General features: G+C 36.3%; 1 protein-coding gene across 4 annotated transcripts in view; it reads left to right on the top strand.

Annotated features, from left to right (window-relative positions):
• myo1b (myosin IB) overlaps positions 1 to 14,059 on the top strand; it is a 110,120-nt gene that overhangs the window by 63,723 nt on the left and 32,338 nt on the right. For all 4 annotated transcript variants that reach the window (XM_079881744.1, XM_079881745.1, XM_079881746.1 and 1 more), the window contains exons 6-12: positions 1,663 to 1,709; positions 4,083 to 4,146; positions 6,794 to 6,892; positions 7,400 to 7,503; positions 9,965 to 10,112; positions 11,472 to 11,590; positions 12,916 to 13,002. In XM_079881744.1, the coding sequence (XP_079737870.1) occupies positions 1,663 to 1,709; positions 4,083 to 4,146; positions 6,794 to 6,892; positions 7,400 to 7,503; positions 9,965 to 10,112; positions 11,472 to 11,590; positions 12,916 to 13,002 (668 nt within the window). The remainder of the gene's footprint in view (positions 1 to 1,662; positions 1,710 to 4,082; positions 4,147 to 6,793; positions 6,893 to 7,399; positions 7,504 to 9,964; positions 10,113 to 11,471; positions 11,591 to 12,915; positions 13,003 to 14,059) is intronic.

The raw sequence follows: 14,059 nt of genomic DNA on the forward strand, positions 1-14,059 counted from the left end.
AGGTCAGTTAAAGGCAAGCTGAGTGGCAGATCTTTCAGATTCTTGAAGGCGAGTTTGAAATCAAGATGATTTGAGACGTATATCATTTGGATTTTCCCATAATCCTACCCCTACTAATGGGCCAAAAGCTCCCTGGTCCCTGTTGGCAATCAGACAGTTGTGTTTTTATGTGGGGCCATGAACAGGAAATGCCCATAAGCAATGAGATGGAGATGGAGCAGGAATGCCCAGTGCTTCTTGGCAGCAGGACTCAGAGCAGAGTGAAGTCCCACATCTGGGAGAGTTTAGCTGCTGGAAGTAATGAGCCCCACACTGGGGGTCCTGCACATTTCCTGCTGCATGTTTCTCTACCATAGACTTTCTGTGTATGTAGGTTATACTATGAGGAGATGTCGTTCAGATGGAAAATGCAAAAATTCATTATATTTAATGAGGGACATGTTACACTTAAAAATAAAGGAACTTTATTAGCATCTATGTTTCTATGAAGAACCTTTAACATCCATGAAACCCTTCCATTGTACAAAAGGTTCTTTACAGTGGTAAAATGTTATTTAGATTTCTAAAATGTTCTTAAATAAAAGAAAAGACTGAAATAAAATAAACTGTTTACTCAAAGGTTCTTTTGGGAACCAAAAATGGTTCTTCTATGCTATGGCATCTCTGTGAAAAACCCTATTTGGAACCTTTATTTTTAAGAGTGATTAATGTTAGTTTCAGTAAAACCATATTTGCAAAGCAGCAAAACAAAAAAGTATTTCATTGGAGAACAAAATAGATTTGAAAGAAATGAGGCAGTTCTTGTATGCAGAAGTCCCATGGTCATGGATAACTTAGGAAAACAAAACATTTCAGGGAATTTTAAAGTTTACCAGACCTGAAAAAGTCACAGAAAATAAACAAAATCTAAAAAGACTCAGTACATTTTATACGGCCACTTTTTCTAGTTATACTTACCTATATTTCATCAACTAGACCAGGGACCAGCAATTTTTACCAAGTCCCACTGTGCCATTTTCAAAGTTATCAACTTTTATTTGTCACTGAAATGGAAAGTTGCATTGTGGGATACAGTATTCTGAGTACAGTATTTTGTATACTGCAAATGTCCTGCTGTAAGGTAATCTGAATGTTCCATGCATACAGAACGTTTGCATACTGAACGCAGTATGCATACTATGTACTGCACTAATATATTAGTATGCTTTTCTAAATGTAGCCATTGTTTGTTTAATCTGAATGCTCAATAATACTTTCATTTGTTGTGGTGCCATCTTGAAGCTTAAACAGGCATGCCAATGCCAAGGTCATGGGTTCAAATCCCAGGGAATGCATGAACTAATAAAATGTAAACAGTAAACGCAATGAAAGTCACTTCAGATTAAAGTGTCTGCCAAATGTAAATTCCATTCAGTGTCCATCACAGTCAACTAAAATTTGCATATACTCGTTACACTGTTTTATAATGGACAAAATTATTGATAGGACATGTGAAATTGTTCCTGTTTTTGGCCTTCTAATTATTTTGTGTTTCATGAATATGATGAAAGATAGCTTAGAGGATTCAGGATATTTTTTCCACCAGATGACATCACACAAAGTAGAAATATAGTGCTGAATTAATATGGCATATCTAACTCGCAGCATGTTTTTCCACTGCAGCTTTTGGTAATGCCAAAACCGTGAGGAATGACAACTCGTCTCGATTTGTGAGTATCTATTTCTTCTACCAAGAAGAATATTTTACAACTGTTTTGATGCTGCTCCTCCCTTTAGCGCATGTTTGCTTTAGATTAGATCAACATGGACTTTTGATCAGTGATATAAACACAGGCAAATGATTCTATTGCTTTGTCAGCCCAACCCTAAAGTGTTTTCTCTTATCAATCTTTTCTTGGGAGTTTGGTTTTGCTTACGGTCTCCTTTTGCTTTGTGTTCCTCTTCTTTATTGACTGACACATCAATTCTGACACAGCAACAGTAGAGTGATTGCTGTCCGTGCTTGTTCATACAGTTGGATTCAAACAGAACCCTGTGTAACCTCTCTGGCAACCACCTACAGATGCCTTTGACTCTTTTCTGCTTACTTTTCTATGATTTTTTCCTGACTCCCACAATGCCATTCAACACAACTCGCAAAGATTAGCACAGTTAAATATCTCAATTTATGCAAATATGTTTGATGTTGCGGCTCTTTGACATTGTGGCCTTTTTTTTCAGCTGTCTATCACGGCCTGACCACACTAAATAAACATACACTGAGCTATAGAGTGTGTACTTACAGAGGTCAGACCACACAGAATTGTCCAGCATTGACTTTCAGAGGTGCTGTTTAATTTACATAACAGGGTAAACAGAACAGTGTTGAGTCAATGTTGTTGTTGCTGTTGATCTAAATTTGAGTAATTCATGGGTCAAAATGCACAAAAATTAGTTTGAGCACTCTTACTGGCTCTTGCATCACCCACATGAAACCATCAGTGTTACATAACCATTTATTTTTGTGGCTTTGCACTGTGAACTAATCTGAACAAACATTGTTGTTAATACATTGCCTTTATTGTAAAGTGTTAGCGAAATAATATACTTTAAAATAATATACAGTACTTAAGTGTGAACGGAATGTAATGTTTTCAGACACTTAATTGCATGTTAATTGTATTTTAGTTCAAATTTGTTTTAGTTTAAATTTATATTAAATGCATTTAGCTGAATATTTTTTGGATCCGCTTAAGTAGAACTTAAGTACATCTTTATGTAATTTCATTATAGTTTTCTGTTGTCTTTGAGATATTGTGTCAATACAAGTATTAATGGTAAACTTAAATATACTTTACATTATACTAATGTAATTTCTATTATAATGTGTATGTTATGTATTTACATATAATCGTAATTACAAATTTGTAATGATGTTGCAATTTAGTACATTGTGTTATCTAAATTAAAATAATCATAGCACATCAAAATATGTGTACTTTATAGAACAACAAAAGATTATTAAAACAATGATTTTAAAAGTAAAGCTTCTCATTTGACATTTATTACAATGCACTTTTTAAAAGTGTACTTAAAGTGTTAAACAGTATACCAAGTACACATAAGTGGCATTTTATTTCATTATTATATTATATTGCAAGTACAATTTTAAATATTTCAGTTTTGAAGTAAACTACATGTGCACATACAATACAATTAGGTTCACTTTTTTTTAAAAGAGGTTATATATACTTAGCTTAGCAACATGCTATCACCAAGCTCTTTTGGAAGTCCATTTATGTGGCACAAACAGTTGTGGACTGGTTAGGATGCTGCCCTATAGATGCCACATTAACACCTTAACATTTAAAATTTCAAAGCTCAATTTTCAAGCACCATTTTATCATATAATTTTTCAACAGCTCTCTGTATTATAGCAATATCAAAGCAATTTTCAGCTATTACTTCCTGTGTTGGAAGAGGATTTTCGAATTTATCCATCAGCCTCTAACACAGTTTCCTTTAGAAGTGCTGTTGGATATAAATAAAGAGGGAACATTGTTATTGGCTCCAGAGACACTGGGCTTACTGTTCCTTTCCAAAACTGTGTACAGGGACAAAGACAAAAAAAGTTTATTTTACCATTACAGCAGCGGAGGGGAAAAAAAGCCTTTTCTCTCACAGTAGTCCATTACTCCATTGCAAATCTATGTCTGATTGGCAGCATGTGTTATGAACAGGCCTGTGCTTGGAGAATTGACTGCGCTTAGAGGGAAAGTCTTTTTTTCTCATCTGCCTCACGGAAGGCTCAAATTTCAGCCCTATTTGCAGTGATCACTGCCCTCGTTGTCATGCGTCTTTTCCTACCATCAGAAACCACTGAAGAGCCACGTGGTTCTCCACAGCAAGCCTTCCATTAGTACTAAAGGCCTTGAAGTGTCACCATAGGGGAGGGACACACTTCTTAGACCTTAACAACTTAATCATATCTTATTTTGACTGCACAAGAAGGCCCTGTTAAACAACAATAAAAAACCATGTCATCAACTAACCCACCATGCACTTTTTATGGGATGTGCTAACAATTTCTTCTCTTTCTACAGGGAAAGTACATGGATATCGAGTTTGACTTTAAAGGAGACCCCATTGGTGGAGTCATCAGTAATTGTGAGTATAATTTTAAGGCAGAGACCATGGAGTGTCCCTGTAATAGTTCCCAAGAAGGAATAAAGGAATAGTTCACCCCAAATCTGTCATTATTTAGTCACCCTTATGTTGTTCCAAGCTTTTATGCTGTTTTGTTTTTTTTTTAATACAAAAGGAAGAAAGCTGGAAAAATGTTTGCACAGCAACAGTTTGTGACTATAACCGCTTTTCCACCATCCTTGTTGCTTAACCATTCCATTCCATGCCGATCTGGCCCAGCCGGCACGGATATGGTTTGATTTTCCACTGTGGGACTGATAACGGAGCTCTTTGAAATGTAATAAAAATGCATTGCCTTGGTATTGCAAGAGTTTACAGATTGCATGAGATGTACGTTATGGAGGATGATCAGATATTTATATTTATTTTTATTTTTATCAATAAATTGTGTTTACTTTACTCAAATAGCACACTAGAAACTGTAGCCAACCATGCTGAAAATCCTGAGACTAGAATGGTTTGTAATCGTGCCATGTCGTGCCGTACCAGGCTGAAGTGGAAATACAACTAGAACCGATTGTTTTGTTCATGTATTTTTAATCAAGTTAATGCAGACTTGGTGAGCATAAGAGACTTCTTTAAAAAAGTGAAAAAATCTTACTGACTCCAAACATTTGAACAGCAGTATATATGGAATGTAGTGCACAATTACTTTTATGGTTGCTGTGGTTACCATGAACTGTCGCTTTATGGAAAAGAACTGCATGAACATTCTTGAGAATTTCTCTGTTTTCTGGAAGTCAGTCTGAAGGAGAATAAATTATGACAGATGTTTCATTTTGGGCACCTATTTCTTTTAGTATTTTATACAAGTGGCCTTGTCTTTACTCTAGCTTTTAGCGATGTGCATTTCATATACACAAACCATCCAGAGTGTGTCCTTGTTTTTGTTTTGTTTTGACTGTTTTGTAGCAGCATAGCAAGCAAATGGTTACTGTAATATCCCCTTTAGCCTGTCTCTCTGCAAATTCAAATCCAGACCAGCAGTCTAGTTGGTTTGGCACACATACCCTTGACTGTTGAAGCCAGTGGTAGCTCAAGGTTTTCTCATGCACTTGGTTCATTTATAGTCTCCAATTAATGGGTTGATGAAATAAGGAATGGTGAACAATTGGAGGACCGAAAATATGTACTTTGTCTAATACGTTGATATAGATTTCAACATTAAATCATTACACTTTCTTTTATTTGTCTACTAACCTAATACATAATTGCTGGCATAAGTTAATTTCTTAACCATAGCTACATTTATCTGGTCAAAAATGTGATTTTGCTGCTATGACAAGTGCCCTTAAAGTATTTAAATGGAAACAAAAGTGCTACCACTTGGCATTGATCTCCTTTTAATTCTCGAAAATTAACCTAAGTTTGTTATCCCACAACAACTTCCTGTAACTGTTGACACGGTCCATTGACATAATTAGCCAATTGATTTGAGGAGAGTTTGTAACCTACATTATATAGTACAGCAGTTTGAGTGACTAGTCGAACGGTTAGTATGTCACCATCCATGTGAGAGAATCAATCAATCTCTTATTGTTGCTGTTGTGATTTCTGTACTTCACTCCGTCACATACAGGGGTGTCCCTATACCTAAATAGCAGCCTAATGATATTTCTGATATTTGAAACAAAAGTTACTGACTTACTAACAGTTACGCCTTCAGCCTAGGTTTTGTAGTTGCAGATGAACAATGCTCCACGTCTTGTCTGCTCTCATATCAACCTAATAAATGTGGTTGATGATACAATAATCAAGGCTTTGGGCTGATGCTGCTGTTTTCTACTGGACACACATCTGGATGGAGCGTGGGTGGTGTGACATGTCCCTCCTCCTACAGATGAATATCTCCTGTGAGACTTCCTGTCTCAATCTAAATACAATGAACAATGGAAGCTTCATCATGGATACCTAAATATTCATTCTAATGTAAACAGGAAAACACCTTTGTTTTCCTCTAAAATGACGGGAGAATTGTCTGTAGCCAATAGCTGTTTTATCATGTATTAAATATGTTTGTATGACAAATCACCTACTTTCAGGAAGCAAAACGTTTAAGACAAAAGCAAAACTGTATTTCACAACAAAATAAAAGTGAATGACATAAGAATTTGAATCTCCTTGCAAAAGATTAAGATATATCCAAATTTAAATATGAAAGATGTTCAGAAGTGTAGGGAGACTTATGTTATTTACAATATTTTATTGGAGTGGGCAGTCACAGATTTTTGTTATTCCATAACAGTTGATTCTCTGATTGTTGGATACAGTATAAAAGTAATATAAGTAATATATAATTTAATATTAAAGTAATAAAGTAGAAAATTGTATATTGTGAAATTCATTTATGAAGTTGAAAACACATTGACTTCACTGATGATATCATTGCTTGAATGCATTGTATCTCATGTTAGTCCTGTCTTTTAGGTTTAAACATTCTCGCTAAAACTTTCTATGGAGAAAATTAATTATTTTATTTATTTATTTTATTTTGGGGCAACACTTGAGGACAAGCGTTTACTTTATATGGACATCACCCCCAGCTTTTGTCATCTTTTGTCATGGGTGCACATGAACTGTTTTATGTTTTGATATTTCCCCATCACAGATCTCTTGGAGAAATCCCGTGTGGTAAAGCAGACCAGGGGCGAGAGGAATTTCCACATCTTCTACCAGCTGCTTTCTGGAGCATCAGATGACTTGCTCAGTAAGAGACTACTTAAATTTTATTTTGATTATATGTGTATTCTGGATGCACTATCCATTCAGTGGCTTTCAGAACATGGTGAGGAAAAGACTGCACTAAAGCGTACCTGAGAATGTATGGTTCATTTGTGGGGTGGGGTGGGGGTGGGGGTGGGGGTGGGGGTGGGGGTGGGGGTGGGGGTGGGGGGGGGGGGTTCGCACCACATTGGACCATGGCCATTGTCTGACATTTTTAATAAAAGAGAACACAATAACAGACTTTGATTTCAGGCATCAAAGGGGTGAGCTGGACAGAAAACCACATAGATGTAACATAATCTGATGGCAAATCTTATGAAATGACTAATACATAGACAGAAATCTTTGACAAAACCAAAGACAGTAAAAGAGAAAGATTTACCACTCATAGAAAAACAACTGGGAGAAATGACAGTGTTCAGTTATCAAAGATTGTTGTCAAGTGAACTGAATTGCCTTAAAGGGCACTATAATTTCATTTTTCTTTCAGAAAAACTGAAGCTGGACCGAGACTTTAGCAAATACAACTACCTTAGCTTGGATTCGGCAACAGTCAATGGATTGGACGATGCTGCCAGTTTCAGAACAGTCAGAGTAAGTTTGCTTTCAAGCCTACCGTACATACAGTAGCTGGTTCCTAAACACATTATAGCATGTGAGACATTGGTTCAGACTGTCTAGGGATTAGCTTTGATCCATGGCACCCTGTATTATGAGAGGTTAGCAAAGCACCTTATCTCCTCAGCTTAACTGGATAATATCATCCTTTACCCCACTGAGGTGGAGTTTGATCCGAGCAAGACACTTTGCCTTGTGGCATTATGTAATTTGAGCTTCGTTCAAGCCTCTACTTAAAGACTGGGAGGTTAATTTAAGGGGGAATTCCACCTGCTCTTAGCTGACTTATGCAAATAGAAATCATTGCTTCTGTTTTCTTTTCCTTCTCTCATGCATATTTATTTTTTGTGAAAAGGGTCATGTAGGGCTTGACAATAAGATTATTTTCTGCTGGCCTGGTTGAGACAGTAGTTCAGATTTTTACTTCCCTTTTTCACTGGCCCTGGGGCAGAAATTATTACAGTATTATTTTTTTTTTTAAACACATACTTGGTTTCTGACATAGACAAATAAATGGTTTTATTAACATTTAATAATGTATTTCCCAGACAAATTTATGACAAATAACATGCATTTTTTGCTAACAGCTATAAGTTATGTAGTGTGTTGATTTAGCGACGAGAATACATTTTGCGCAAAAAATAAATAAAACGACTTTATTCAACAATTTCTTCTCTTCTGTGTCAGATCTCCTACGCTATTCACGTTGTAAACACAGTACATCGCTTCCGGGTTCCATGTCAGAACACAGAAGAGAAGAAATTGTTGAATAAAGTCTTAATTTTTGTTTGTTTTTTTGCGTACAAAAAGTATTCTTGTCGTTTCATAACATTACATTTGAATCACTGTAGTGTTTGTGTCCCAGCAAACAATGCAGCCCACATTAAACTGTTCAGAATCCAGCACTGTATCAGACAATGCAGTGCAGTTCTGATGAACAATATGTCTAAGCCGAGCTCCATGCTGACATCTGTGGGAAAGCATATTTATTAAAATGTTTAATATACTGTAGGTTTACATTGAATTTAGCATGTTAAGGTTAGGTATAAATTATGATTATCAGAGTTTTCTAGCAAAAGACTCTGGTCAGTCCTGTTTTACTGAAACTCTTGGAGTTTGTGTTTTAGCAAGAAAGTCCAGCCAGTCCTGTACTCGGGTCTCAGTGTTTGAATAGATATGCTGAGTGGATTAGGGTGGGCAATGCTCCCAGTCTAGAACCGGTTCCTAAACCTGTCTTTTTCGGTTCCTGGCCCTAAATGTATATAAACTGTAAGAGAACATTTCACGTCAGACTTGGTGACTGCAGCTACCGACAGCTCGTGTTCTCAATAAAGAATCCTGCTGAAGAAACAACCAAGTCTCCTGGTCTTTCGATTCTAAGTTCACAACACATCAGAACACCCTAACTCAGCATGTGCTGGGACTCTGGCTTTGTGGCTTTGTCTTGCCTGGGGAGTCAAATCCAATTAATTAGAAACATGCTTTTTTGCAGTGTAGACAGTTGCAGTTTATAAGGTTAAGCATAAATAAGGCTTTGTGTGTAGGAGACAGTAAACACTTCCACAAGGGAGGATGGTTGCTATTTATGCTAGGCTGTAAATAATATACAAAACTCAGCAGAACTTTCATTCTTAGAGACACTGTCTTATTAACATGAAAACATTATTGAAGAGTTTCTCCACTTTGTTTGTCATTCCCTTTGAGCTGTGTCACGTTTGAGGCCTTTACAGCTCACTCGCTGCTATCTCTGGCCTTTAGATCATTGACTTTGCCAATGAACTGCTTGCACGTTCATTATCAGTGATTCCATGACATTTCAAATGTAATTTATGGCTTCACAAGAACAAATATTGACACAATTTATTGAAGCACAAGCAACATGCGAAATCATAAGCCTCTGATGATTCTGTTGGTGAAATACTAAATATACTGTAAAATGTCAATAACGTATTAACGTAAATAACAATACTTGGGTAAGTCTCAGGCCATATTTTATCCCAACATCAAATCAATGATGAATGATGAATGAATGAATGAGTGAAACATCCACATGCATTACATTAAAATAATTTCTTTATGAGAAATGTGGAGTAATTTGCTTATTGTCAAGGAAATAATGGCACAATGATAAAAATTATTGGTCCGAAAATTTTCTTTAAAATATAATTTCTTATTTCTTTCCCTTTAAGGTGTTGAATGTAAACACAATTTATTATTAAGACCACAACCAATGCTCAATCTTTTCTCTTTGACAGCCTGTGGTGTGATGGAAATTTCTGTCATTAGTTTTTCCTCTAGATTGTTCAACACCCTCAGGCTGTCCATTAGTGGTCATGGGCCAGTCAATCACTTAACAGAAGCCAACATGTACTGCCATGTTAAATGTCCATCAGCAGACCACTATTGATTAAAAATATTTTCTCTTCTGTTTTCCCAGAATGCCATGCAAATTGTGGGCTTCATGGAGGATGAGGTTCAGTCAGTACTTGAGCTGGTGGCTGCCATTCTCAAGCTAGGAAATATAGAGTTTAAACCAGAGTCCCGCGTCAACGGGTTTGATGAGAGTCGAGTGAAGGACAAGAACGGTGAGTTCTAGGCTCTGTCAGAAAGCATTGCCTAACCAAACGCTTTTTAGGAGATCTGGTTAGATATTGTACAACTGAAAGATTATTATTATTATTTGCAAATAGAAACATCACAATCAGTATTAGACATAATGATTTAAACATTTGCTTTCATGGAAAATCTAATTAATATTAATTGTGAAACAGCATATACTGTCATCTTATATATAACAGGCCTTCATCTGCTCAACAGGTTGTTCACTACTGCCATCTATTGATCTGTCCAGAGATATTTACAATAATAGCTTGCAGTTGGTAGTATAGTTAATCAACACCAACCACATGGGTACTTTACCAAATAACCCTTGCAGCTTTTAGCATGCATGCATAAGCTGATGATAAAAATGTTTTTTGTAAAGCCAGATGAATGCCTCCTTGACTAATGGGTAGATATTATATTTAAATCAGTGACAGATGTGTCCTGTTACATGCCGGAATTAATCTTAAACCATTTTACAATTCCTCTATAATTATTAAACATTCAGTTTACCTCTGTTAAGTGAACAAATTAAGGCAAAATAATCAAAATAATGCTAAAACTTTAACAGGCCTAAAATATATACTTTCCTAGAAATAGTGCAAATAAAAGTGTCACTAAAATTAGTTTTAAGAAAAACCCTAGCAGCATTTTTCATACAATGCAGTGACATTCATGCATTTTTAAGTGTGACTTAAATATTTAAGGCTAAATATAATTTACATGGGAAACAAATATGTCAATTACTTAAATACATGCACTGCATATAAGGGTTTTGTCACTGGTTGTTCTAGTAGTTTCCTATGGCCAGGGCAGTGGCCGTCCCAGACTAAACATCACAGTCTTATGTCAACACCTCCATTTACATACTACAGCGTCTGGTTCGTCTGCTGTGCTAAAACCCATTAGCAGTAATGTGCTTTCATCTGTCCTTTTGACCGGATAGCAATGTTGCTAAAATGAGGCAGATTGAGCTGGTGTGGGAAGGGTGGGGGGGGCGGGTGTACATGATGTTCCTCTCAAAAAAGAAACACTTTTAAAATACTCTATAGCTCTAAACTGCTTGCAAGGGTCTTGTGTCATCTGTCAGTCTAAACTTTGACCTCTAGACTCTAGGAGAAGCCTTTGATAAGAATGACTGTAGCTTTAAATTTTTAAAGGCATTATTACACTAAATTGAGGGTTTTTTTTTTTTGTTTTTTGTTTTTTTAAGAGCTGGAGGATTTATGCTCATCTTTGGCAATTGCCAAATTTGTTTAAATTACATAATACTCTGTCTAGTCTATCCATAAATAATTCTTTAACCTGATCTGCCTGGGTTTATTTTGCATTTCCTGTCCCAGACCTCAAGGAGATGTGTGAGCTGCTTGGCATTGAACAGTCTGTGCTAGAGAGAGCATTCAGCTTCCGTACAGTGGAGGCTAAGATGGAGAAGGTGTCCACCACGCTCAACGTGGCTCAGGTCAGCACAAGCACAGTCCTTCTCTGTAGGTTGAGCTCCTTTTAAATGGTTGATTCTATATTTATATATATTCTCAGTCTCCTGAAATATATATTTTTTATCATCATTCTGTTATTTTGAATGACTGAAAGTGATAGAAATTCATTGATCAAAAGATATTGGAAAGCCTAAAATATGACGACAAACTAACTAGCATTAAATGATATCACTTATGAATGAAAGGTCATCTTATTGACCTGGCACATAGTAACTCACTATCACAAGCGTTTCAGTTTCAGCTTCAAAAATGCCAATGTAGAGAGGAAATCATTGTTGCATTTTCAGTGTAGATGATGGGGAGACACTCCAGAAAACAAAGTTCCCCAGAGGTCAAAGACATTCAGCCAGATACAACAAAAACAATGAGGAAAGGAAAGTTAGTCAAGACACAATTTGAAACCCTTGTCTGAAAGTGTGTGTGTGGGTTGGGGGGGGGGGGGGGGCCTTATGATGAAATTAAGTCTTACGTAGTTTAAATACTTGAGCACATAATAATAATAATAATAATAACAAATAAATAAAGTATATTTATATTCATATTTATATTCATTTGATTTGAATGATTGATTGTCCACTACAGGAAAAACAAGTAAGGTGAAATAAAATAACTAAAGCATACTATGTCAGAACAGCCTGTGGGTCTGTGCCAAGTTTGGTGGACATAGTTTGAAAGATTTGCATGGACATACAGTCAAAAATTATAAATCTGTGGAATTTGATTGTAAGCTATGTTAGAAAAGATAACAGAGCAGCACAGAGTGGATGCAGATTGAGCTGTCTAGGAGAGGCAAACATTTTATACATTTAAATATTTGAAGAAGAAAAAGAGCAGTAACAAAACAAAAACTCTTAACCTAACCTTGTACAATACCACTATGTTGTCGAGCCAACAACATAATTAGAGGTCGAAAAGATATTACCGGCCAAACATCAGTAAAGGCTGCTGGAATCCATGTAAACCTAAAAGCTTGATTACTGCAATAATTACATCTGAGTGAGCGTCCCATTAGCATCTTGTGATGTGTCCTTGACATAAAATCATGCTGTTAAGAGTTTATCCATGAACTTAAAATGCATTTCTGGTCCAAGTTAGCTTGATAGATGACAGACCTCAGCACATTTGGATCCGAGCCACAAGATGAGACCAGGAATCTTTTTTGGTCTTTTCAACAGTGATAATAGTGTTATTACATGATGCAGTAACAAGACATTGAGCGAGTTGGAGCTAAAGATTAAACAATATCTTTCTGAACATTGATTATAATTTGAGACTTCTCCCATATCAGGCCTATTATGCCCGTGATGCTCTTGCCAAAAACCTCTACAGCCGACTGTTCAGCTGGCTGGTGAACCGAATCAATGAAAGCATTAAGGTATGTTGTTCTGGATTTTCAGTGAATCTTTGATGTTCCTTGTAAATGTGCTGTCATGTTAAAAGTCAAGTCACATTTATTTGTATTGTGCTTTTTACAATACATATTGTTTCAAAGCAGCATTACAGAGATAGCAGGAAAATAATGCAACAAAGTTTGTTTCCAGAAGAAAATAGTCCAGTCCAGCTTAAGTAAGTTCAGTAATGTTTCATTTTTGTTGTTAAAAAGTTATTAATTTAGATAATTTATATATAAAGCCGCTCTGGAGAAACACCGTGATGTCATCGTCCAGCTCAATTCAGTTCTCATAAAATGGTGTCAATGCAAGCAAATCAATAATATTAAATAAAAATGTCCCCAACTAAGCAAGCCAAAAGCCAATGGCAACAAAGGTGAAAAAAGGGCAAAAAGGCAACAGTGGCAAGGAACCAAAACTCCATCAGGTGACAGAATGGAGAAAAAAATCTTGGGAGAAAACAGTCTCAGTCGGGGGCCAGTTCTCCTCTGGCCAATGAACAAACAGTGTATGATTATGATTCAGGCAGCATTATAGGCCAGAAGTCAGATTGGATTAGAACAATCAAAATATTATCCAGTTCCATCTGATTGAAGATCGGAGTCTTCAATCAGATTTTGATATTTGAGATCGCAATAGACGTGAAGGACTATAATGCGTTAAGAGCTCGCTCAAGTACTGCAGAGCTAAACCATTTAGAGCTTTGTAAGTAATCAGCAATATTTTAAGATTTATACAATGTTTAATAAGGAGCCAATGCAGTGTTGACAGAACCGGCTAATATGGTCATACAGTACTTCCTGGTTCTGGTAAGAACTCTAGCTGCTGCGTTTTGGACCAGCTGTAGTTTGTTTATTATGTGTCTTAATTTAGATATATTTTTAAGATGGAAGAATGCAGTTTTACAGATTCTATAAATGTGACTTTCAAATGAATGATTGGTATCAAAGAGCACACCCAGGTTGCTAACCAACGACGAAGACTTGACAGAGCAGCCATCAATTCTTAGACGGTATCCTTGGTTAGTACGTGCGGAGGTTT

Source organism: Squalius cephalus (assembly GCF_949319135.1).
Source record: "Squalius cephalus genome assembly, chromosome: 9".
Classification (NCBI taxonomy): domain Eukaryota; kingdom Metazoa; phylum Chordata; class Actinopteri; order Cypriniformes; family Leuciscidae; genus Squalius; species Squalius cephalus.